The sequence below is a fragment of the Stenella coeruleoalba genome, assembly GCF_951394435.1.
Source record: "Stenella coeruleoalba genome assembly, chromosome: 4".
NCBI classification, from domain to species: domain Eukaryota; kingdom Metazoa; phylum Chordata; class Mammalia; order Artiodactyla; family Delphinidae; genus Stenella; species Stenella coeruleoalba.
This window is the reverse complement of record NC_137149.1, coordinates 64,200,901-64,228,082: the sequence shown is the minus strand read 5'-3', so window position 1 is coordinate 64,228,082 and position 27,182 is coordinate 64,200,901. Positions and strand designations below refer to the sequence as shown.

Below are 27,182 nucleotides of genomic sequence, written 5' to 3'. Positions count from 1 at the left end.
AGTAATTCTGATTATCGGTCCCTGGTAGAAACAATAAATATAATAGAAGTTCGGGGAAATACAGGCCCAGAGGGGGCATGCACTATAATTGTCAGAGAAAACTTCAGTTATCCAATAAATATTTAACTATCCAAGCACATACAAACTTCCAGGCAATATTGGGAACATTGGCCAAACACAACCCCTATCCGGAAGAAACTCACTGACCAGTGGGAGAGATGAAGAGAGCAGGCAAGAGTTACTGCACACAGTCATGGGGTCTGTGATGGGGAAAACGGGGTGCTGTGGGAACACAGAAGCAGGGCATACCACTTCAGAGAGCTGGCCTTAAATGATGGAAGGTTCTGGAAAACTGAGGGGAAAGGGGTGACAAAGACCTAGATTAAGGGTAATGACTTGGAGGTCGACGGTCACAATGTCCATGTCGTGAGCAGTACATTGACCAACCCGGCTGGCATGGAGGGCTGGCTAAAGAACAGAGCACGATAAGGTCAGGGAGGTTGAGTGGGCCAGACGATGGAGGAGTTTAACGCCAATGAGCTGCTTGGAGTTTGGTGAAGATATGATGAAAGATACGCTTTAGGATTATAACTCTGGTGACATGTGGAGCCTGAGGGGCTGAAGAATGGGAGGCCTGCTAGCTGGCAATTAGAATAATGTGATTCTGGGGGCCATCCAGGACAGGCAGGAGAATAAGCAGCAGTGTTCATGCCCGTGGCCTGAAAGAAATTAGATAAGCTGCTGAAAATCAGACAGTGGGATAAAATAAATTTAATAAACCCTCCCTGAACTTTCTATGCCCCTTTTGTTTAGATTCTGTGAGTCATTTTATAGCAGCGGCTCTTGAAATTTTAGGCTCATGGACTCCTTTGGCAATCTGATGAAAGCTTTAAACATTCTCTCCACGGGGGAAGAAAATAAATTAAAGCAAAAAACTATGTGTGACTAGGCAGGATTTTCTCCACTCTCATGTTCCTTTACCCTCTTAGCTTTTTCATCTCCTTCTTTCTAAAAGAGGTGTCATTTGATAAGAGGAAAAAAATTAAAAAATAAAAAAAGATTCAGCAGAATAAGGCACCAGAGTTTTCCTGTACGTGGTAGTGAGTATTAGTAGCAGAAATGTTGGGGGTAGAGATTTCACTCTGAAGTCCGGGAAGCCCCTTCCTAGGGAGCCCAAAAGAAGCAATACGGCGGGGAAACAGGGACAGAGTCCAAGTTTGGTGGAAAAGGAGGGGGAGAACTAGATTACATAGGGTTTGACTGATGCTTCGTGGAGAAAGTAAAGAGCTATATTCTATGAGTAGAGGGACTTCCCAGTAGTAAGGCTTTCTTTCCGGAAATGGACTGTAGCTTTATACCCACCAGACATGGTAGTCATAAACAAGAACAGGTGTTACCTCTTTGCTTCTTATCTGTTTCTTGTGAGCCCTCATCTGCCACTGCATTTGGGAACTGTCTTCCCCCAGTCAGGGCTGCTGGTCACAGTTGCTCAGGCTGTTCACTGAACAAAACTCTAGGCAGAGGGGACAGTGGAGACTGAAAGCCAGCCTGTGCTGGGCTTGCCAATCTCTGCTGGCTGGTGCGGGGTCAGGTGCACCCAGAGAAGGCAGCATTTCTAATCCTCACAAAGGTGCCCTGCCAGCTGGCATCGCTGTACCACGCGCAAACACTCTTTCTCTTCTCCTGCGTCCTCCTCTTCCTTTTACCCCTGGGGGCCGTGGCAGAGAATGGTCAGTTTGTAAGTCTCCACAATATAAAGTGGTCTGGGGACATTGGCCAGACTCCCATCTCCCTTCCTCTCCCTCCCTTGACTCCTCCTCTGTCTCCCCCTCCTGCCTCTTCCAGAGCCTCTTACACAGACGTCATTCTCTCAGAAAAAGCAGATTGAGGTTAAAAGAGGAAAATTATTCACTACATGACACATGTGCTTCTTCTATCAAGAGCAGAACGGACGAAAGAGAACCAGCAGAATTCAGCAGCCTCCCTCCTCCCCTCAACCCCAGCCTCAAGCTAAGAGAAAAGCTGTGAAAAAGGGCAGCCCATAAACAGTGCCTGAGTAACAGCCACAGGACTGAAACCACAGGAGACCACTGCCTTCTCCCACAGATGTGGGGTGAGTCTGCTTGGCTGGCTTCCAGATCACACACCTGCTGTAAGTCTTTCAGCCAGAATTGGCCCCAAGGCGACTCGAGCTTAATCCCCTCCCCTCTACCTTAGAGGGAACTTTCAAAGTGTGGGAAATGTGAGTGTTACCCCATATGCAAGCCTGGCTGACTTACCCACTTCAGGCTGTCCCCTCCTCCCCCTGAGGAACTGGGCTTCTGCTGCTCTAGACAGTTCCTTTCCTGAGCCCCTTGGTGGGTCTGTTCCCTCTAGGCATCGCATAGAGCAAGCTAAGGTCCAGAGCTTGATTTGGAGCAGAGGAGGAACCTGGTACCACAGGGCTTTTGACTCCAAGGAGATCAGGAATCCACAGTCATCATCATAACAAATGGTGAACACTTATGGTGCACTCCTTACCTACCAAGCCCTTTCCATCCAATGCCTCACCTAATTCTCACAACCTGAGGTATTAGTCTTTCCATTTCATAGATGAAAAAACTGAGACTCAGAAATATTATAAAGCTTGCTCAAGGTCATGGGTTCCTGCCAGCTCCACCAACCCATGAGAATTGTCACCTCCTTCCTTAGATATGATCATGTGTCAAACTCTTGCAGGTTTTCTCCAAGGGAAGAGGCCTCTAGGAGTCCATTTCAAAGATTCACACTTGATAGGGATGGCCAGATAATCAGACTAGAAAAGGAAAGAAAAGACTGTCTGGTTAAAGGTCAACTAGACTGTGTCTGACGGTCAGCTGGGGGTGGGGGGAAGGAAGTGCGAGGGTGACTTGTTTCCTGGAACAAGTCTCAATACCATTGCAATCGATCAGAAAATTGCATAGGTGTTTTATCAGGAGCATTGATTTTCTTCCCAGAAAGAGGTTTTGAATTATATCACACACAGAAAGGGTCTGTCCCAGACCAGGTCTGGGACAATTTATCTTTCCAAAGCTATTACAGTGAACATCATATTATATTGATATATACCATGACGATTGCAATTTAATTATGTAAAAATAACACATAATCATGGTGTCACTGTAATCCTGAGAAAGTCAGGATTAACCTATATGCCCTGCCTGTAACAGGTGCTTAACGAATGTTTATTCAGAGAATAAATGAGTGAATGAATGAACTTTTCCGGCAAAGAAATGAGTGAACTAGATCATAGCTGCTCGCAGTGTGATCCAAACACCAGGCAGACAGGTCTTGAGACTGTTACTAGACCACAGCAAGATAAGCACAGAAATCAGGAGTTTAGATTAGAAAGTTTTTTAGCAATTGGATAATGTCTATTGAATCTAATAATAAAAATGGGACTTGCATTTTAAGTCTTTTTTTTTTTTTTGGCAGTGTTGGGTCTTCATTGCTGCTCGGGCTTTCTCTAGTTGCGGTGAGCGGGGGCTACTCTTTGTTGCGGTGCACGGGCTTTTCATTGCGGTGGCTTCTCTCATTGCGGAGAGCGGGCTCTAGGTGTGCGGGTTTCAGTAGTTGCAGCACGTGGGCTCCGTAGTTGTGGCTCGCGGGTTCTAGAGCACAGGCTCAGTAGTTGTGGCGCACGGGCTTAGTTGCCCTGTGGCATGTGGGATCTTCCCGGACCAGGGCTTGAACCTGTGTCCCCTGCATTGGCAGGCGGATTCTTAACCACTGCGCCACCAGGGAAGTCCCGTATGTCTTTTTTTTACTTCATTTTTTTCCTATTAAATCTTTGTCTTTCCTTCTCTGTCCTCCTCCTCCTTCTTCTTCTTCTTGGAATTTATTGTACTTTTAAGCAGTATTTGTCTGCAATGGTTGGAAATAAAGAAAAAGAAAAGGTCTTTTACCACAGTGGTTTAATCAGAAGATCACAGACCCACTGGAAAGGCCAGATGACTTTCTCACATGAAAAGTTCCATTCTGAAAACCTCCTGGAAGAGAAGAGACCCTGAGTCCATCCTACACAAACCTCCAGCCATTCAACTCTAACAACAGACTTACCCAAGGTGACTGTCATTCTTTGGAGGGGAGGGAAATAGAGGCGTCCATTCAAGGGTCCTCGTCAAACAGCTTCTTAGAGCCATGCCATTGCTTGGAGGCTCAGCTGCCCTCATGCCCTCCTCCCTCCCCCACCTCCCAACTTCAGAACGAACCAGGGAGAATCAGAGACGTTAGCATCAAAGCAGAGCAAAATCCGAGGCTCTGTGTTGTGGCAGGATGGGGGTTTTCTTCCCCTCTCACCCCTCTTTCCTTCCTCCCCAAGGCCCCCTCCCAGCCCTTCCTGGGAGGGAGTCTGGTAAAATGAAAGAAAGTGACTGTGAGAGCCTAACACCAAATAGTTCTGTCTGACAGTTGTCAATAGTAACCAAAGAAAGGTGTGTTTGTTTTATAGCTGTTTCACTCTGAAGGGCTTAAGCCTCCACTGGGACCTTCTACATGGAGCCCAAGGCTGCGGGAAGGGCTGAGAAGGTAGAAGAAGATGGGTTTTGTGGGGGGCGGTCTGTGGGGGGAAGATGGTCGGAGAAGACCAGAGAAAGAGCAGCTGGATGGATGATCTTCAAACTCTGTGATGAACTTACAGGTGACTTGATAGTAAAGTCAAGAACTCTCTGGACCTCACATCTGTCATACTAAGACTTTTCTTTCTAGGACTGGATGTTCCTACAGGCCCTCCAGTTTTGTAACCGAGGAGCTGGAGTGTGGAACCAAATAGGTGGAACCATTCTTGGAAGTGTGGTGTCAGGAGCACAGGCTTGGGCCAGATTGCCTGGACTGAATCTTGACTCTGACACATGCTAGGTGACTGACTTTGGGTAAGTTTCCTCATCTGTAAAATGGGGATGATAACATAAACTTCATCTTGAGTGTTTACAAGAAAATAAATTAACATACATAAAGCACATAGTGCCAGATATATCTGTGGTTTTTACTACAGCTTTAAGCAAGGCCACACACACACACACACACACAAATTTCCCATACACAGTTCAATACATGTCCATAGATGCAATTAACAAACATATGGTTACAGGTTCCTTGGAAAAATCTGGAATAGTTACCATGCTGCCTTTACATACAACAGCATAGGAGTATGTATATTCATTAACATGCCAACATAGAAAGCTGTTCACAATATAGTAAATTTTAAAAAGTAGATTGGAAATCAGATTTTACTATATGATCCTATTTTTTCAAAAATACATGCATAAGTGTATAAGAAAAATTCTGTAGGGGTAAATACAAAAAATGATGTAACAGTGATTTTAATTATTGTCTTTTGCTTTGCTGTTTTTTTCTAATTTTTTAAACAATAAGCAGGGCTTCCCTGGTGGCGCAGTGGTTGAGAGTCCGCCTGCCAATGCAGGGGACGTGGGTTCGTGTCCCGGTCTGAGAAGATCCCATGTGCCGCGGAGCGGCTGGGCCCGTGAGCCATGGCCACTGGGCCTGCACGTCTGGAGCCTGTGCTCCGCAGCAGGAGGGGCCCCAGCAGTGAGAGGCCCACGTACCGCAAAAAAAAAAAAAAAAAAAAGCATGCAATATTTGTATAATCTGGGGGGACAGATATAGAAATACATATCTATGTAAAGAATCTCTTTCCTCTATGACTGTTTTAACCTGTCACAACCAGGCTGGCTTGCAAGTTTCCCTTCTGAGTATTTGGGTGGAAGAAGGGAGAGCCTCTCTCAGATTCCCCCTGAGCCCATGAAGGCCCAGCTCTGAGTTGTTCAGGGCTCATAGCTCTGGCTGCTGGCTTGTTAATAACACACAAGGCAGCGCTGCTGGCTGGCTGCTGTGTCCTGTGTCTTCCTGCACTTCTACCGTTGCTGGTTTCATGTGTTGGCCTTTCCCTCTGACATTTTCTTTTCTTTTTTTAATCACCTGCCAGTGCCTCTGACGTTTTAAGCAAAGGGTAAACCTTTAAACTTCCATCGTTGAAACCTGAAACTAGGTAGATAGAGGCTGGGAGGTTTGAGGCCAGAGGGAAGATAGAAGAGCTCCTGGGAGCTGAGACCTAGCTCTCAAGGTCCCAGCTTTGCCTGCAGCCAGCTGTGTGTCCTTGGGCAACTTGGAGAGTCAGTTTCCTCATCTGCAAAGTGATGAGCTTGTGTTAAATCCTCCCTGAGTTTTCTTCCAGCTCCAAAAATGTGGGTCTAATAATAGCACATAATAATATAATAATAGTAATAATATATAATACAATATAATATATTATATAAACATTGATACTATATAGTATAATAATTTAACAAAAATAATAGAGAAACGGAAGAAAATGTTCCAGCCATGTTGATTTATATATTATACTCTCAATGGAAGTATACACACTAACAGAAGGAGAGAAAAAAATTAGTGTGAGTTTGCAGGCAGTATCCAGAGAATTAATGCAAATATGGTTTAGACCTAGATTAACAGATAATTTCCCTCTTTCAGACTTTTCCATTTGTTGATCAGAGACAACCACATAGCAATTTCCAATTTTTTTAAAACACGTTATGATAATAAGAATGATAATATTGACGGCCAGGGCTTAGAAACAGAGACCTCTCTTCTGGTCAGTAACTGTGTGCATGGCCTGGACATGTCACATCACCTTCCTGGGCCTCATCTCTCTCATTTCTTCTTCACAGGGTCGTCTTGAGCCTCAGATGAAAGCTTGCTTAGTGGCATGGAAAAAGGGGAGCTTGGAGCCAAGAGGTCTAAGCACGATCCTGAGTCTGCCAAGTGTCAGTTAAGTGCGCATAGATGAGTCATTTAACCTTCCAGAGCCTTAGCTTCCTTGCCTGTAAAATGGGCCAAATAATAATAACCCACAGCATTGTTGTGACGTCATGGGTGACAACATACACAAAGTACTTGATTGTTTAGAGAGTGCTAAGCAAATACTGGCAATTAGTACCAGAAGGCATGGAAAAGCACTTTGGACACTTCTAAAGTGCTGTATGAATGGATGTGTGTGATGGTGATAATAAGGATTGATTTACTCAAGAAACAGAGGTCAGGGCTTCCCTGGTGGCGCAGTGGTTGAGAGTCCACCTGCCGATGCAGGGGACACGGGTTCGTGCCCCGGTCCGGGAAGATCCCACGTGCCATGGAGTGGCTGGGTCCGTGAGCCATGGCCGCTGAGCCTGTGCATCTGGAGCCTGTGCTCTGCAACGGGAGAGGCCACAGCAGTGAGAGGCCCGTGTACCACAAAAAAAATAAAATAAAAATAAAATAAAAAAGAAATAGAGGTCAGCATCTACTATGGGCATGGCACCATTTCAGATGCTGGAGCAACCAAAGACAGGTGACAGGGGTACCTAGCTACAGAGGGAAATGATGAAAAGGAGGAGAAAAGAGGGAAAGAGAGATGTATTTGAGAAGTACATACATGCAGTGATTTATTGGGGGCTTTCCGAAAACTTAATAAAAAACATTGTCAATCAAAATCCTCAGTAAATCTTTAGTTCCCTGAGATGACAGCTTTACCACCCAACAACGGCTCTTTGGTTAATTCCAGTGACTCACTCGTAAATCGCACCCCTCCTGTTTCCATCAGGGTGAAACTTCCACAGAGCAAAGACAGATTAGGGCAACTTACTATGTTCTATTTAAACAACACAGCCATAAAGAGCAAGCACTGCAACTGCATCAGTAGATGGGCTCTAGCATGCTGTAATCTTGCTGTTTCTCACGCCTGTGCTACCACGTCCACACACATATTCTTGGAATTGCTCCACAAGTCCCAGCAGGCAAGCTTTTGGCTCCACTTTGAGTCCTATCTAGACCCTGAGTTCTAGTCATTTCCTTCCTTGTTTTCAGAATCTGTTGGAAACCACTTGCCTGCGTAAACCCCAGCTTCTGTAAATCATGTCACTTTTCTGTGCCAGTCTCTTCTAATCCATCCTTTGGAACAGCCCTAACCCAACAGTCAGGTGGGTTGGAATCCCCCAAGTCAGTCACTTCTGGAGGGAAATGGGTATTGAACACTGATTGTTGTGAAAAGCTGTGTGTCCCTTTTTTGAGGCCAGCAGACAAAAAGTTAAGCCTGCTTTCTTTTCAGAGGGGTGGTTTATTTTTATTTATTTATTTTTTTGCTGTACGTGGGCTTCTCACTGTTGTGGCCTCTCCTGTTGCGGAGCACAGGCTCCGGACGCGCAGGCTCAGCAGCCATGGCTCACGGGCCCAGGCACTCCGCGGCATGTGGGAACTTCCCAGACCGGGGCACGAACCCGTGTCCCCTGCATCGGCAGGTGGACTCCCAACCACTGAGCCACCAGGGAAGCCCGGGGTGGTTTATTTTTAAATGATGCAGTCTGTCTACATCAGCCAGGCTTCTCCTCAATTAAGAGGATAAACTACCAAGTGTCCTCCCTCCCTTTTCCTAATTTATTTCCTTATAGTACTGATCACCCATCCATATTTATCAGATTTGTTTACATAATTATTATCTGCCCATACACAGATATCCCTACCTAACTAGATCCTAAACTCCACAAAAGCAGCAGCTTTGGCTATTTGCAGTCTTGTTGCTAAGAAGGTCACGGTCCAATGGGGGAATGGAAACATGAACACATAATTATGAAACAATATTGTAAATCCAGCGATGGAGAGATGCTCGGATCGATGTCTCTTTTAGTGACGTCCTCTACTTTCTTTGAATCACCCCCTGAGAGAACGCAAGAAGCCTAGTATCACCCCCTGAAAGAACAAAAGGAGCCTAGTAAATGCTGAATGAATAAATAAGATAAAGGATTCTCTGTTGATCCCTCCTGTAAGGCACTGAAAGGCACCTGCTTTGTGCTAAGAAAAAATACTGCAAATTATAGAGTACAGGAAACCTGGATTGAAAAGTGAGCTTATAAAAAGTGAACAAGTAAAACCAAACCTCTCTGCTCTCATGAAGCTTAGAGAAAGAACACCCAAAATGTGGTAGGGAGAGTGAGGTGGGCTGAGTCTGCCACCAGCTCATAGATCTTTGGGAAGGTCATTTAACTGTCCCCAGATCTTAATGTCTTCATCCACTAAAGATCAGGATCCTCCCAGCTCTGAGGGAGGATGACAATTGAATGACAGAGATGCCATTTATTGAAAACTTGCTATGTGCCAGACATAGTGCAGACTTTACCTGTATTCATTCTTTTCTTTAATCCTCACCACCCTGTGATGTTATTTTCTCCATTTTACAGATGAGGAAATTGATGTACAGAGAGGCTAGTTAACTTGAACAAGGTTGCAAAGCTACTGAGGGACAGAGCTGAAATTCTGGAAATTTGACTGTACAACCTGAACTTTAAAAAAAAAGTTTTTTGTTTTTTTTTTGCCACACCATGCGGCATGTGGGATCTTAGCTCCCTGACCAGGGATCAAACCTGGGCCCTTGACAGTGAGAGCACAGAGTCCTAACCGCGGACCACCAGGGAAGTCCTTAAAAACCTTTTAAAATTATGAATTATATCAGGCACACAAAAGAGTGTATAAAACACATAGGAATATTTTTGAAGAATAAATAACAGAAAAAATTAAATGATCATTCTTGTACCCACTTCCCAAACTTAAGAAATAGAACAATACCTGTGACATCCCTGGGTGACCCTGCTCAGTTGTATTCCCTTATCTCCCTAGGAGAGGTAACCACTTAATTAAACGCTGTGTTAATCATTCCCATGCTTTAAAGTGTTTTTGACCCTAAGTATTGTATTGTTAAGCTTTGCTTGCATTTGAACTTCACTTAAATGCAATCATAATACATATATTATTTGACTACTTGCTTTTTTCTCAATATTGTCTACATTAATTTATATTGATACATACAGCTACAGTTCATTCATTTTCATTGTTGCATAGTATTCTATGTGAGAATATACCAAAATTTATTTAGCCATTCTCTCTTGATTACATTGTGTTGTTTGTAGTTTTTGCTATTATCTACAATGCTACTAAGAACGTTTACATGCAGGTCTCCCGGGAAGTCTATGTAAGTATATCTCTAGGGCATGAAATGTCTAGGTCAAGGGTATAGGATATTCAATACTACTAACTAATGCCAAAATGTTATATCAACTTATATGCCCACAAGAAGCGTATAAGGTTTCCTATTGTTTCATACCCTTGCCAGTGCCTCAGTCATACTTTTTAATTCTCCGTCAATATGGTAGTAGGAAAATGATATCTCATTGTGGATTTTGTTTCCATTTCCCTGCTACTGGTGAGATTGAGCACCTTTTCTATTGTTTATTGGTTATGCATATTTCTTTTTCTGAGAAATGTGCATTTTTAAAATTGGGCTGTTTTTCTTGATGATTCATAGTAGTTCTTTATATATTACGGATAAAAGCTTTTTAATATAAATATGTCATTAGAAACCCCACAATTCTTGAACTTTGCCCTCCCAGAACTATTCTTTTGCATATTCAGATTAGAATTAATCAGCACACTCCTTTCTCTTCCAAGCAAATAGAAGTAGAGAGTGATATGTCCTGGCTTTTGAGGCTCAGGACAGGAGAGTTAGCCAGGCTGCCAAACCCATATCCTTCAGAAGAGTTATGTGTACTCACTTACTACCAGAACATATAGATGACTTTTAATATTTGGTGAGTATATCAGTCAAAATTCCATAGGAAACCAAATTTATTCCAGATGGTTCAGATGAAGAGATCTGAATGAAGGCACTACTTGTAGAGGTCTGGGTTAACACAGGAGGGATGTTGCTGCATCCCAAGACTAGCACCAGCAGGAAGCCATTACTTCCTACAGGACGGAGAGGCAGACAGAGGAAATACCATCCTGGGGCCCCATGAAAGCTGGTGATGTGGAGGAGAAGCTGCTCAGCAGGTGGGAGGGATTCACAGCTATGGACAGATAAGCATCACCCAAGCAGGAAAGAAGTAGGAAAAAACACCCAACTATTCTCTCCTCCTACCCTCTGACTTCCAGCCAGAGTCTCCCACCAGCTGCATCCAAGTAGAAGCCAGCCAGGAAGAGTTCCTGGGTGATGCAGCCCACAGGGTTAGCCTCCCAGCCACAGGGGAGGGCAGCCAAGGGTGGAAAATGGAAACGGGGAGTGGGAACAGCCAGCAGAGACCACCATGGCAGTGGGATAGGAACCACCTGAGACTTTTTCATAGGAAAAGTGACAAAAGGAAGTGCATGAAGGAAGGCTGCCAAGCCCTAATCATTAGCGTGTAACAGGGATCATTCTCACCATCTTAGCTAAGTTAGCGAGTGTAATGAACATTGAATATGATTCACCATATAATTTTTAGCTGGTCAAGTTTAATTAAACCAAAATTACATAGTAAAACTGGGATGTTTTGAATAGTAACTGTACAAGGGCAATATCTCCATATATCAGTCTGAGTCTCAGTTGCTTATCAACAGAAAGAGAATAATATTTACCTTATGAGCATGTTCTGAGGATTCAATGACATGGTGTATGTAAAGTGCCTACACAAAGCTGGAGCCAGTAGGAATCAAATGTAGTTTGTTTCCACTATCATTACGTGTAATTTTACTCATCTTGCTCTACCTAGCACTGCTACAAATGGCACCTGCTTCTGTGTAGGTTTCCCATCGTGTGGCCCACGATCAACAAGTTCTAGAATATTCTGATCTGATCTAGAATGTTCAGCCTATGTATCTGCATAGAGGTCCACCAAAACCGTAATGACACATCCATTTGAACAATAGTTCACAGATATAAAGCTATTATTGTATGAATACTATTGCACGAATTCTTAGAGGAATCCAGGAATTACTGTTTTAAGTTAAGGAAATTGAGGCTGAAAGACACATGACCCAGACTTTGTGACTCCCAAATATGTCTGCCTCTTACTCCCCCATTATTGCTGTCTATCTACCATTAAGGATTATGTCCCATGTCAGGATATATTTTAGAATTGACCAAAACATGAACTTTAGGTTGAATCAGGTACTCTTTAGGAACTTTACGTTACAAGTAATTTCTGTGGCTTGTTTTATCTTTTCTGGTGAAAAACTGCTCAGGATCTTGGCTAGTGATTAATGTTTCTTTGCTTTATCAGAAGAGATACAGCCTGAGGGAAAATAGGACCCTACCCTTGAGTTGCTCTGATCTGACTCAACCCATAAGATAGTCTTCTCGGCACTGGGGATGAACACTTGCAGATGCCCTGTCCCCTCCATCGTATCGTAACCCTATAGATGTGCCACACTGGAACCCTTTCATCGCATCTCATGATGGGTAAAGTGCCCTTCCTCGGTACCAAATCCTTAAAAGGAAAGAACCGGGCTTTCCTCTCCCCTGTCACTCCCTCATTCAAAGGAGATACCTGAAACCTGAGGCGTGGAAAAGTGAAATAAGAAAAAGAGAATTTTTTCCAAGGTTTTTAAAGCATCAAATCATGATGTATTTCATTTCTGCCAATTCACATGCAGTCAACCTATAAAATTATACTTAAAAGCCAAGGTTTAAGGCAGACACCTTTGCAAATGTTGGTGCTCTGTGACGTAGGTGGGTTCCTTTCTTATTGCCAGAAACAAAAATAAAAGGGGAAGATAAAGATCAGACTGGGAATATTTTATTAAAAATAAGTTTTAAAATACAGGGACTAGTAGGGTTGGGGCCTGCAAGGTTACATGAGATGAGATGTGGCAAAACCATACAGCCGGGCTGCTCTGGGCGGAAGTGGGGCACAGTGGTCTTGAGCACAGCTTTGGAGTCTGACAGACCCACTCGAGACTCCTGATGCTGCCACTCACCTGCTGCGCCAGGCCTCAGTTTCCCCGTGTAAGGTGGTGCTCACCCCACAGGGTGAGATAACACACGCCCAGGTGCTTAGCACAGGGGTCAGCACATCTGGAGCCCTCCGCAAACTGTCACCGTTGGGATGCCTTCTGCTTTCTTGTCGCTCAGCCTCATTTCATCACACTAGCTTCGGCCGCCCCATTAGTCAGTACAAAGTAAAGCAGAATAGGATGAGCTACCCACTCAAACCAACCCTTTCACGTAAACAAGAGCATATTTAACGTTGCTATTTAGCATGGTTAGAAATCAGCGTACAATAGTCTACAAAAAGGCACTGAAAGTTTTGAAGGGGAAGAAACATAGCCTGAGTCGAGGCAGGAAAAATAGATAAACAGCCATGTAGAACATACACTGCATGGATTCTAACACAATGACCCATTTTTGCTTCTTCCCCACCCCTGTCCCCCACCCCCCAGGGCTGGTGGAGGTCTGTTTCATTCCCATAAGCACTTCGCGGCACATCAGCCCAATTCTTGTCCTTCTCTCCAATTCAGTTCAACACAACTTTGTTTCACTATGCTTCTTTCCCTGAGCTGGGCCCTGGGAACACCGAGATGAACAGGAGGTGGCCCAGCCTTCAAGAATGGTCATCTAGTAGGGGAGACAGATGCCAGCGGGCCACTGTTTCTGCCAGGTCCCATTGCTGGGGAGGGTTTACACGTGGATTCCTGTTCTCAGGTGTGAGGGTTCCCAGAGACAGCCTTTAAGCTTGGCTCCAGCCAGCAAGCAGAGGGCTCATCTGTGGCCCAGACGAAGGCAAAGTCATTTGACCATGCCCTCTATGACCTTCCCTTCCTCCACCGCTTCCACCGTGGAATCACCACCTCTTCCCTCACTTAGAATCAGTTATCTGGGCCCTTCCCATTTTCATATCCCAGCCCCTGCCAATCTCCCTTCAACAAGAAAGAAGGAAAAACTTTGGGACAACCAATGTTAGTCATTAGAAATTTATTCCTGCTATCATGTTAAATACCGCCTACCTTAGACAGGCCCTGAAGGAAAATCTGCAGAAGTTATTTAAGACCATTTGCGATTGTTGGAGAAGAGGAGGCGGGTCAACAGGGATATCACAAGGAGATGCGCTCCCATCGCCTCCCCTGCCTGGCCAGCTTTGAAGCCCTCCAACCCTCTGGATGCCCAACATAGACAGCTGGATATAGTAGCTCTCAAGTCAAGGGACACAGGTGACACAGAGTCGAGGATGGGCTGTAGGACTGGAGAGCTGGAGCTGTCCGGGCGAAGGCAGATATGTCAGTCCCAGAGGATTGAGGGAACCTTGGACGCAGAGACTCAGACCCTGGTCCCAGCCCTTTTCCTGAATGTGGATGGGAGAAGAGGAAAAAGAGAAGGCAGTGTGGAGATGAGCACACATTTGATTTTTGACATCTATTATAGCTATAAAGAATTGACCACATAAGGAAACTGAAAAATTAGTTTGGTTATGTCAGCATAGGTCTAATCATAGTCATTTATGCCAACTGCCTTACCATTGGTGTGTGATGGCATGTTACACCAAACCAATGATGTACTTCCATAAACGTGGTTCAGAGTAGTTATAGGTTTTGATTAGGTGAGTAAATGAAACACTTGGGTTCCAGCCTGCACGATTTCTTAATTTACATAGTCCTCTGTTCTCAGCTTTCACAGATGGTCAATACCATTGCTTTTAAGCTATTAGACAGAATGGTGGTTGGGGGTTGGAGGGATGTCCCTATTGATTCAGTATTTCCCTTGAGAAATTTTTATTATCTAAGCAACTTCTGTATAGTTTTCCTGTTCCCTGTGCTGGGAATTTGTGATTTTTTTTTCCATTCAGGTGTTTCATATTCATGAACTAGTAAAAGCTATAAATTCCCTTTTTTCCCTTAAATACATACATATACATGTAAACACCATCCCAATTATTCTGATTAGGTCCTAAAATTAATGAATTATGTTGCCATGCCAGCTCAGTTTAGAGCTCAAATAACAAATTTGCTAAATCACAATTATAGAGACTTTGAGCCTGCTCTTTCACAAGACCTACGACCAGCTAGGAACCCCAGTGTCAGAAGAAGCAGGCAAAGTGCAGTGGTCTCTGAAATGAAAGTAAGACTTCCTCGCGTCTGTTCCAAGTTCTGCTGCTATCACTGCGAGCAGTCTGATTCTCTACCTGAGAGGTTTTCCTTCAATCTGTTTTGGGGAATGACAGAAGAATACTTAGTACACAACTGGAGTTCTTTGGGTGAAAGGCAAAACCATAAGAAATGCGCTTTTTAAAAAAAATAATTACACAGACATATAATGATAGCTGTTTAAAATCATTAGGCAGTATTAAAGTATCTTATGTCATTGAACTGTATTTTATATACAACTCTGAATAACAAGTGGGTGGAAAATTAATTACAAGGATCAGTTTACAGTAATTTTAAAATTTGATTACCTAATAAAATCTAGCTGGCAAGTGATTTCAACAAAATTACTACTTCAGACGAAAATACCGACACTACAAACATATGGCAGGGCCCTATAAGGTCATTTCACTCATACATCAATTTGTGTTTGTCAGTAGATAGGAAAAGACTTCCCAAGTGTGAAAACTAATTATACACCAGTGCTATTTATTTTGTTATTATTTAAATACAATGTGTCTTTAAATATAGAATTCTTTGGAAAACTCACTTCATTATCCAAAATTATGGAGACCGCTTTGGTTTTATAATCGAAGGTGAAATATTCATTACAGTTTCCCAAGGGATCTTCTAACTGTAATGGGCAAAGAGTTCTTTGATAGAGTGTATTTCGTAAAAACATCCAGTAGCCAAGTCTCGTCAACAACTGTATCCGAAAGGTTTCCTGCTGCTGCTCACGCTGCTTCAGGCTGCTTAGGACGTGCCCAGAAAGAGCATCGACGCTTGCTGGCTTGCCTGCTCTCCCTGTCCCAGTTAGTCTTTGAGGTAAGTGACTGCTGGGTGGAGTCTTTGGGGTTTAGAGGATCTTGCACTCGTTAACGGAGAAGAACCTCCTTCTGTTGCGTCTCCTGGCCTGGTTGATGGCAGTCCGGACGGCACACTCAAATACCTGCTGTACCCCCCGGTTGCTGAGGGCTGAGCACTCCAGGTAGCCCTTGGCTCTCACCTCCTGGGCCAGTCTCTTTCCTTCTATAGCGTTGACGCAGGAAGCCCTGTGGGGTCCCATCTCCCGCTGGTCAGTCTGGGTGGCCACCACCAGCACGGGGGTGCAGGGCAGGTTGCTCCTGACTTCACCAATCCACTTGTTCTTCAGGTTCAGGAAGGAGTTATGGTTGGCCACAGAGTAGCACATCAGCACCACGTCTGCCTGCTGGTAGGACAGAGGGCGGATACTCCTGAAGGCATCATTGCCAGCTGTGTCCCAGAGACCCAGGCTGATCTGGATGCCATCCATGAAGACGTCTACACCTGTATTTTCATACACTGTGGGCTTGTAGGCCTCTGGGAAGGTCTCTGAGGTGAAGCGCACTAACAGAGAGGTTTTCCCCACAGCAGAGTCTCCCACCAACACACACTTGATGGAACTCAGCATCTTCCCAGCTCGGATTCCTAGGTACAAATTCAGAATTCCGAGGAAAAGAGCCCTCAGTGGGCTGCTGAAGCAAACGCCATTCAGCAACGAGGAATGGAAACCAGATGGATTTGTGCTCTTAGGACCTCTGACAGCAATTTGCAGAATGTTACTTCATGCAGTCCATCCAAGGGAGATGCACCATCTACTTTGGAAATCTCCAAAGGCTGGTCTTCAACTGGAAAAAGAAAAAGAAGGGGAGAACTTGAGTCTTTTTTCCCTTTTTTGCTGATGGGGGAGCTTCCTCATTGGCAAACTGATTAATCAAGGGGTCCACCTCAGTGGACAAGGGTCCTCCCCCCTTGTCTAAGCCACTCTTACCCTCGGCGGGGAAAGCTTGGATCTGTTATACCCCGTACCCACGACCTCACCCAGTCAAGAAGCAGAAGCTGACCTGATCTCTAAAATCAGCCCACGGATAAAAACACGAGCAGTTGCTCTGGTGGCAACGTGAAAAAGACCACAATAGCAACCTAATGTGTGAATGAGACGTTTTCAGACTGCTCTCTCCTGGCTTCTGCTCCAAGAAGTGGAGACCACAGCTGACAGTGGTCTCTGCCACTTGAGTCTCTAATGGATCCCAGCCACTTTGGGAACTGCAAACTGATGAGCCGCACGTAGCAGAAGCACTTCCTTTCATTTATTGATTCATCAGCCAGTCCTTGGTTTATGTGGGAATTTGTGCTGAGGTCAGAGAGAAGAAATCACCAGAACTCTAAAAATTTGCTGTGGTTTTTCCCTTGAGGTTTTTCCAAAAATGGGCTATAGATATAATGGAAAGGGCACTGTCCTTGGCATTTTCTGCATCTGAAATCAGACTCCATTACCTATACAACGACATGGCTTTGAGCACTTTGCTTCATCTCCAAGCCTTGGTTTACTCATCTGCAAGATTGTGATAGATTTAGGAACCACTTGTCAGAGATGTTGTGAGGATAAAATTGTTTCTTTCTTTTCTGAACAGCTACCGATGTAATCAGGAACTCTGCTAGGCCCCTGGTTAAACAAAATAACTTGCTTAAAAGCAACCGTATTTGGTGCCTGTCACTTAAACCGGGCCACATGAATATGACGGAATCTGAATTTCTTGAAAGGGTCAAATAAATTCTCATTCACTGCAGGTGAAAGAGCTCCAGACAATGAGATCAGCCTTGGAGACGGTGTCCCGTCTGCCAAGGGATGTCATCACAGGGCCATCCCAGCTTTAGATGAAGGAAAGGTCTTTTGGACCAAATTTCAAAGTAAAGGTTATTAATACAATCTGGGCTTATAACCTGCTCCATTGGCAATCTTCCTGACAGATCACATGTAATGTAGGATGGACACATAGGATAGGTCTCCTTCAAAAGGTAATTTTTAAAATCACTCCTCTAAATCCAGACATTCCCCTCCAAGACATTATTATCTTTGTCTACCTACAGTCTCGTTTAATTAGACATAATAGCCTTTACAAATGAGTTAATCAAATAAATAATTCACATGATTTTCACAAATTCATTTTTACCACACATAAGCTGGGTGACCTTGGCCAAGTTACTTAACCTCTCTGAGACTCAGTTTCTTCATAAAAATGAAAATAAGAAAAGCACATTCTTGATGGAATTGTTATAACAATTCAGTATGTGGAGAGTCTGGCTTAGCACAGAACCTGGCACATGGGATCTGTGGGCAGGCACCATACTTTTCAACTTCTACTACTATTTATTTAAAATGCCAAATATTGAATGTCCAAGCATTCAAACGGGGGCTGGGACGTCAAATATTCGCCCAGACTCTATCTGAAGACTCACATCTTCATATGGAAATGATAACACAGCAATAATTTATGCTTGTACTTTTACAAGACGTTGTACATTTGAGAATACTCCCTTGATTGTCTTGTGAGAAAGCCCCTTCAGAATGATAGAGCACAAAATGATAATAATAATAACTTATAAAATAAAAAAACAGAGAATTCCCTGGTGGTCCAGAGGTTAGGGCTTGGCGCTTTCACTGCCAGGGCCCAGGTTCAATCCCTGTTCAGGGAACTAAGATCCCATAAGCCGTGTGGCATGGCCAAAAATAAAAAATAATAAAAATAACAAAAAATAAATTAAAAATGAAAACAATGATAGAGCATAATACAAAACTAAGATGAAATTATGACTTTCATTGACTGATTATTATTATTGCAGATTTTAGGTTATCTGGGCTTCGATTGAATCTGAGGCTTACTTCAAAATGCTGATAAAACCCTGATATTTTTTTAAACAGATGAGCCCATGGCAGTCATCTGCCAGGGATAGCCTGTCAATGATAAAGAATACATCTAAATGTCATCCTTCTTGTAAGAGTTTTGGGCAAAGGACTTATGCAGGCAGCAGCCAATTCATTCATTAAGGAAATTGCTTTTGCCGTGAATCTAACACACTTAGATGATTAGGAAATCATTGTGCCACTCAGCAACTCCCGCCAGTGCCTTCTCTCAACAACACTTTCGTAGGCTGGCAGGGACACCACAGCAAGAGCAGGCCCTGCTCGGGATGCGGGGCTCCACGTACTGGGGGGGCTGGGGTGGTGGTAGGGGAGTGGGTGCTTCACTTTGGTTTTTTTTCTTCTGGAGAAAGAGAATCAATTCAAAAAATCTTAAGCAACTTAGTAAAGGAAAACTATAGCCACTTCTAAGCTTTATCAGTCCAAATTGTCATTCAGTTTTCTTTCTGTAATAGATATACACTTGTACATATCTTCTAAACATCTTCTCCAATTTAAAAATCTTTCTATTTCAACATAATCAACATACTTGCCAGGTTTTAGCTAAATAGCTTTCAATGTTTCAACAATTCATAATTGCACAGCTGTTCCCCACTGCTAGCAGTCTTTGAGTTACTTTCAATATTTCACAATAACTAACAAGTGTTATTTTATACATAAAATATATATTCATTTATAGAAGTTACTTTTACGTGGAAAAATTGGGGAATACATTTACGAATATGGCATTACTGGATCAAGGGGTCATTTTGTGACTTTTATTTACATTACTGAGCATCTTCTAAGGGCTGTATACATTATTCATTAGTTGTTTTCTTCGTTTTTAAAAAATGGTTGTTTGGGGCTTCCTGTGTGGCAGGCACCGTATCAGGTCCTGAGAGCGTAACAGTGAGCAAGCTGGCTTCCGTCCGCATGGAGATCAACATTTCACAACTGCAGAGACTTCAGGGGGTATGGAGTCCTGTCACAGTCACACTGTGAGGCAATGGCAGAGGCAAAGTTAGACCTAAACAGAGGGTGACCCCAAAGCTGCAGCAGCTCCACGTGTCACCCACACCCCATAATTCCCATTGCCCTACCCAAGGCACCTCAAGTAAAACCATGCTTCCTAAGCAAACCCAATTTTGAGACACTTTTTCCGGCCATCCCTTCCAAACAGGTCCCTACTCTGATTCTCCTCCTACAAATAAGGAGTTCTTGATGTTTACAAGAAGTGTGTTGTGTCTTGATTCGGAAACTGTTTCCACAAGTGTGTTCAGTTTGTGAAAATTCTTCAAGCTACAGACCTATGATGTGTTCACTTTTCTGTACGAAGATTAAACTTCAGGAAAAAGTATTTTTAAAAATAAGGTTACTACCTTTGCAGGGAACATCTTCTCAAGGAATATTTTATCGTAAGTTTTTCATCTTGCAAGAATTCATTTCACTAATTCTCAACGCTACTTCAGTAATTCCCCTTAGCTCATTTCTAATTGCTATAAATAATAATTAAATTTCTCCTCTGAATCACAAAAAGAAATCACTTTTAAATCAGTTTATTTTTATACACAGATCATCTGTATTCCAAGTGGATTTAATTCTGAAAGTTTGCTTGCAAGACGCTGGTTTGCAGCTTTTATTACTGTTCTCCAGAGTCAAGGTTCTAAGCAGTATTTACATTCCTAAACCTAAAGCTTATTTAATACGATTATATTTGAATTTAAATGGAATATCACTAAGCCCCGAGGCTCTTTGAGCCAGGAGCCCTGCTCCCCTGACCCCAGGCCAAGCAGGGACCCTGGCACCCTTCCCCTCCTCTGTCCCACCCACCCTGCCCTGAATGGTCCCTTCCACTCCCACGAGCACAGTAACTGGACTGTCTCCACAGGTCTAGAGTTCTCAATTTGGTCCAAGTTCAGAGTCAAAAACAAGGCTAGTCAGCCAGGCAACGGCCCAGAGCACCATTTAAGACTCTAGAATCTCATGTCAAAACTAATAAAGTGGGCTTCCCTGGTGGCGCAGTGGTTGAGAGTCCGCCTGCCGTTGCGGGGGACACGGGTTCGTGCCCCGGTCCGGGAAGATCCCACATGCCACCCAGCGGCTGGGCCCGTGAGCCATGGCCACTGAGCCTGCGCGTCTGGAGCCTGTGCTCCGCAGCAGGAGAGGCCACAACGGTGAGAGGCCCGCGTACCGCAAACAAACAAACAAACTAATAAAGTGATGGGAAAATGTACCTCTCTCAAAGTAGTTGGAATTTTCTGAAAAACTGCCTGGTGTTGAGGGTGGAACCCCACGAGGCATACTCAGGGAAGGTCACTTGGTCTCTGAACTGCTTTCTAAGGGAATTTCTTTTACTGAAGGACTCATATTTTCTCAGTTGGGTATGAACATTTGGGACCCAAGCTGAATTGTTCAAGGAAAGAAAGCAAAGAGGCAAATACATGCATATCTAACCATTCTAGAATGTAATGACACTGTAAACCAAAGTTGTCAACTATGGGTCACCTGTGGGCCAAACCCACCATCTGTTTCTGTATGGCCCACGAATTAAGAATGGTTTTTACAATTTTAATGGTTAAAAAAAATCAAAAGAACAGTATTTCATGACACGTGCATATCATATGAAATTCAAATTTGTGTCCATAAAAACATTTTTTTGGATCATAGTCATGATCTTTCATTTAAAAATTTTCCATGGCTTCTTTCTTGCTACAACTCAAAGTTGCAACAGAGACTTTATGGCCCACAAAGCCTAAAATATTTACTAGCTGGCCTTTTACAGAAAAAGTTTGACAACCGCTGCTAAATAAAAAGAGGCAATTCAGAGTAAGAAGGAGAGCACAGACCCTGGGATCAGGCAAGCTTGGGTTTGGCCCCAACATCTGCTGCTTACTGTGCGATCTTGGGTGAATTACTTAACGTCTCTGAGTTTTGCACCTTTGTCAAGAGAGGCAGTATAGCTCGGTGATTAAGAGCCTGGACTCTGAAACCATGCTGCCTCCAAAGTCACTAAGCCTTAGCTTCTTCAACTGTAAATAGGCAATACTGATAGTATCATACAAGGTTGTTGTATGGGAATAAATGGGTAAGTGAATGTAAAACAGATAGAATGGTACCTGGCACAGAGTAAGTACTATAGAAGTATCTGTTATTTATCTATTTACCTTGAAGTGTTGTAAGATTATTAGAGCTAGAGCTGACATGCAGGCCCAAAGTGAGATGACTGTGAGGCCTGGGGGCCTCGGAGGGAGCCACTGGCAAACAGGAAACAAACACTGGAGGAGAGACAGGTCTGTGAGACAAGGGGACAGTGTGGTGCCAGAGAGATTCCAGGAGAACCAAGGGTAATCTGGCTACATTATACAGGATGAGAATGAGTGAGAAGGGAAGAAGGATGGCAGCGAGAATTCTTATTCTTCCACAAACTTTGACATGAAATATTTAGTTACACACATATTCTTGTCTATGTTGTTTATAATGGGAAAAAATTATTAAAGAACAGGTGGTTCTTGGATAAACTAATTAGTTTATTCCTGTAATCAATACGCTTTAAAATAACAGAGTATAAGTATATTAACTTAACTGACACAGGAAAAGTGTCCCTATGCTGAATGGGATAAAAGCCGTTTTCAAAATATGTACGGTATGATTCCACAGTTATGAAAACATCTAGAGCAGTATATATACCAACATGTTAGGATGAATTGTCTACGGTCCTGAGATTGTAACTGATTCTAATTTTCTTCTCCTTGCTTCTGTGCATTTTAAAATAAAATTAAAATAAAACAAAACACATTTTAAAAGCATGAGTTCTGTGTACAATTTTGAAGCGCTTTGTGTGTGTTCCTTTGTTTTTTAAGTTTGGCTTGAAAAGGCGGAAAAGGCTGATCTGAGGGCCCTTTAAGCTAGAGAATATCTATGAGCCCCCATCATGTCCGATACAATAATTTTCTATATCTGTACAGCTGAATTTGTTTAAAATTCCTAGAAGCACTATCTCTGGCTTCTGGTTCTTTTTTAAGGGACAAGCTAAGCTGAGTAATTATGCCTCCTCTCACAAATGTCCTAAGCCCATCTCTCTTTTTCCTCCTCATTAGAGAGTTTTTGAAGTCTTTTCTATATTTTTTTAGATATTCAAAGAAGTTTGAATACGGCCTGGGTGTTTGATGACATTAAGGAACTATTGCTGATTTTGTTAGGTGATAATCACATTGTAGTCATATACTTTTTTTTAATATATTTATTTTTTAAATTTATTTTTGTCTGTGTTGGGTCTTTGTTGCTGCGTGTGGGCTTTCTCTAGTTGTGGCGAGCAGAGGCTACTCTTTATTGCGGTATGCAGGCTTCTCATTGCGGTGGCTTCTCTTGTTGCAGAGCATGGGCTCTAGGCGCACGGGCTTCAGTAGTTGTGGCACGTGGGCTACTAGTTGTGGCTTGCGGGCCCTAGAGCGCAGACTCAGTAGTTGCAGAGCACGGGCTTAGTTGCTTCGCGGCATGCGGGATCTTCCCAGACCAGGGTTTGAACCCATGTCCCCTGCATTGGCAGGTGGATTTTTTTAATATATACATATATTTATTTATTTATGGCCGTGTTGGGTCTTCGTTTCTGTGCGAGGGCTTTCTCTAGTTGTGGCAAGTGGGGGCCACTCTTCATCGCGGTGCGCAGGCCTCTCACTATTGTGGCCTCTCTTGTTACGGAGCACAGGCTCCAGACGCGCAGGCTCAGTAATTGTGGCTCACGGGCCCAGTAGCTCCGCGGCATGTGGGGTCTTCCCAGACCAGGCCTCGATCCCGTGTCCCCTGCATTGGCAGGCAGATTCTCAACGACTGCGCCACTAGGGAAGCCTCGGCAGGTGGATTCTTAACCACTGTGCCACCAGGGAAGCCCAGTCATACACATTTTTAAAGTCCTTATCAGACAGCTGAAATAAATATGATGTCTGGGATTTTTTTAGATTGTTCCAGAAAAGAAAAAAAGAACTAAGGATGATGGATGAAATAAGACTGGGAAAATATTGAGAACTGTTGATGTTGAATGATGGTACATGGGGGTATGTTAGTCTATTCTCACTATTTTTATATATATTCAAATTTTTTCATGATAGAAGTTTTAAAGGGTGGGAACTTTTGTTTTCTATAGCATTTTGTCCAAGCTGTGGTTTCATTCTCATCTTTAGTTTTAGAGAAAATGAAGAAAAGTATCACTAAAAAATAAAAAGTATACTTTGCGCCTCAGTGACTTGTTCAAGTATTGGAAGGAATGTTGATGCATCAAATAAGTGACATAAAGGTAGACAGTGCAAAGGCTTAGAGCCTGCCTCCTGGTGGAAGGGAGACAGAGGAGAAAAAGGTGAGGATTCCCAGCCAAGTCATAAAGAGAAAGCCTTGAGTTTCAAGTACAAGCTCTACCTGCATCTCAATAAGACATCACCATCTGCCCCTGGGAAGTAAAGGCCATGGATAGAAAGTATTCTAGTCAAAGGATACTCTTGAAGTTACTTTGAGATTATGTGAACTTCCTAACTGGTATAACTATGTTCACTAACTTCCCTTGGCCCTCCTTGCCCCAGTTCTGCAGAATTAGCTCTTTGCAAAACAGCAAAAAGTAATAATGAAAATAACTTAAAAAAAAAAAAAGAAAGGAAAGAAACTCAGGAGTGAAAATGGACTACCCACATAAAACCAGATCACATCAAAGCAACTCTGAGAATGAGGAAGACCCATGGCCCTGGGGGTCTTTCTTTTTGTCTGAAAAGGTGAAGAGGTAGAAAAGAGTTTCTACCTTCAGATTTTATGTTTTCCCCTTAGACTTAAAGTAGCTCCATCTGATCTTTACTTACTGTGAAAATATGAAAACTACCTGATACCTGGGTAGACCTCCACCAAGCCCATGGTACCTCCCAGCTCTAAAGCACCACCTGTAATGAAGAAAACCATCACATCCCAGGGTTCCCTCATCCCCCCCACCACCAGAACCACCACCACCACCACCACCACCATCATTCAACACACATACTCAAACCATTAGTGGTGAGCAACATTTCCTCCCTTATTTGCTGATCCAATCAGACTGAAGATGGCCTCCTCACTTTGGCTAACTCTTCCCCTCATTTTGTCTGAGTCATCTCTACATACCTTTTTTTCCTGATTATAAAAGTAGTTAATACATGTTATGGAACATTTCAAAAATACTGAACTATCTAAACGACCTAAAGGAGAAATGCAGCTGTCACCTAAAACCAAAAGCTGCGAGATATTAGTGTACCTTTTCCTGTTTCGTTTTTTCAGTGTCATTTTTTGCCAATACTAATATCGTACTTTATATATAGTTTGGCATCTTGCTTTTTTATTTAACATTTACATCATAAATATTTCTTATATCATTGAGATCCTTTGAACATAATTTTAATGACTGTCATATTTCATTATATGAACATAGCATTATTTATTGAACCAACTGACTATTATTTAAATTGTTTCTAATTTTTACTATAATAACGCTGAGTGAACATTTAAAAATAAATTTGTACAAATATACAATTATTTCTTTAGTATAAATAGGTATGAGCACAATTACTGGAACAAGAAAGATGAAAAACATGGACAAATTGGTACTCCATATGTAGTATATGAGAGTTTTCATTTTACCACACTGCCATCATTGGGTATAATATTTGCCAGTTTGATCTGTTTTCATTTGCGACTAGTGAAAATTAAAATTCATCTCTTTGTTGACCACTTACATTTTTTCTTTCGTAAGTCACCTACTTTGCCTACTTTTCTAGTAAGGTGGTCATCATTTCTTAAATATTTTTAAAAATCTTTTTAGAGATTAAGGATATTAATCCTCTCTTGGTTAAATAAATATGTAGCTTTTTTTCTTCATACGTTTTGCGTCCGTGAATTCTGGTAATTCCCCCAAATCCTGGTACTCCCCCATTATTGAGCAACCACTAAATAGAATGTGAAATAGCATGTGGAATTGAGGTCTTGGTTAGATTCTCATCTCTATCGCTGACTAGCAGTATAACCTTTGGCAACTCACATAACAAGAACTGTAAAATGTGGATAATAGTGAATAGTTTGAAGGATTTTTAAGGCAATTAAAAAGATTCTATCTCTCATGCCTAGCGGCATGCCTGACCCTTAGTAGATAAGGATAATAATAAACACATTGGTCAGATACTGTTTAAAGTGCTTTATGAAAATTAGCTCATTAATCATTACAACAATACTATGTGCTCGGGACTTTCCTGGTGGTGCAGTGGTTAAGAATCTGCCTGCCAATGCAGGGGACATGGGTTTGAGCCCTGGTCTGGGAATATCCCACATGCCATGGAGCAACTAAGCCTATGCAACACAACTACTGAGTCTGCACTCTAGAGCCCGTGAGCCACAACTACTGAGCCCACGTGCCACAACTACTGAAGCCCTTGCGCCTAGAGCCCGTGCTCCACAACAAGAGAATCCACTGCAATGAGAAGCCCAGGCACCACAACAAAGAGTAGCCCCCGCTTGCCGCAACTAGAGAAAGCCTGTGCACAGCAACAAAGACCCAACACAGCCAAAAATAAATAAAGAAAGAAAATAAGATGATACTATGTGCTCAATACATTGTTGTTATTTTACAGCCAGGGAAACTAAGGCACAGAGAAGTAAAGTAACTTGCCCAAGAGGACAAGCTAGTGAGGAGGGCTTGCCTCCAAACCCATTCACAGAGTTGTCTCTATCTCCCCTCCCACTGTCTCTCATCTGGGGGAAACGTACCTACCTTTGCAACCTTGATGAAACTAAGCAATCTGCTGCTATCTGATGCTTGTGTGCCCCTAAAATTCATATGGTGATGGTATTAGGAGGTGGGGCCTTTGAGAGGTGATTAGGTCATGAGGGTGGAGCCCTCATCAGTGGAATTAGTGCACTTATAAAGGAGCCCCAGAGAGCTCCTTTGCCCCTTCCACCATATGAGGACACAGTGAGAAGGCACCATCAATGAATCAGGAAGCAAGCTCTCACTAGACACTGAATCTGCCAGGGCCATCATTTTGGACTCCCCAACCTCCAGAACTGGGAGAAATAAATTTCTATTGTTTATAAGCCACCTAGTCTGTGGCATTTTGTTATAACAGCTCAAATAGACTAAGACACAATCCTAAAATAAAGGCAGCAAATGAGGAGGGAGAGCTGGAAAGACGTTTTTCAGCTGGTGGGTGTTTTCTTTCTTACTATAGGCCTTATTTCTAACAACATTTGAAAGATCTCTCCCTTAAGCAGACTCTCTCAGACACCATTGGAAGATGTACGGAAGAATGCCATCTTTGTAGAAGGCAATATGACAGAATTCAGTGGCACATTTTGTGTTTTTGATACCCGGAGCTGATCATTTTTTAACCTCCCTCATTTTAATGGTAAAATTAGCTTCAGTAATAATGTGTAAGAGTCAGGAACAGTCATTATTTCCTTGACTCATTCTGTAGCTTTAAAATAAACAAGTAACAATTTACAAGAAAGATAAATTTTAATTTTTAAA

General features: G+C 42.9%; 1 protein-coding gene across 1 annotated transcript; it reads right to left on the bottom strand.

The window, feature by feature from the left end:
• Positions 1-15,219: 15,219 nt before the first annotated feature.
• RHOH (ras homolog family member H) lies at positions 15,220-16,433 on the bottom strand. Its single transcript, XM_079920491.1, has one exon. The coding sequence runs from the start codon at positions 16,382-16,384 to the stop codon at positions 15,809-15,811; it is 576 nt and encodes a 191-aa protein (XP_079776617.1). The 5' UTR covers positions 16,385-16,433; the 3' UTR covers positions 15,220-15,808.
• Positions 16,434-27,182: the final 10,749 nt, after the last annotated feature.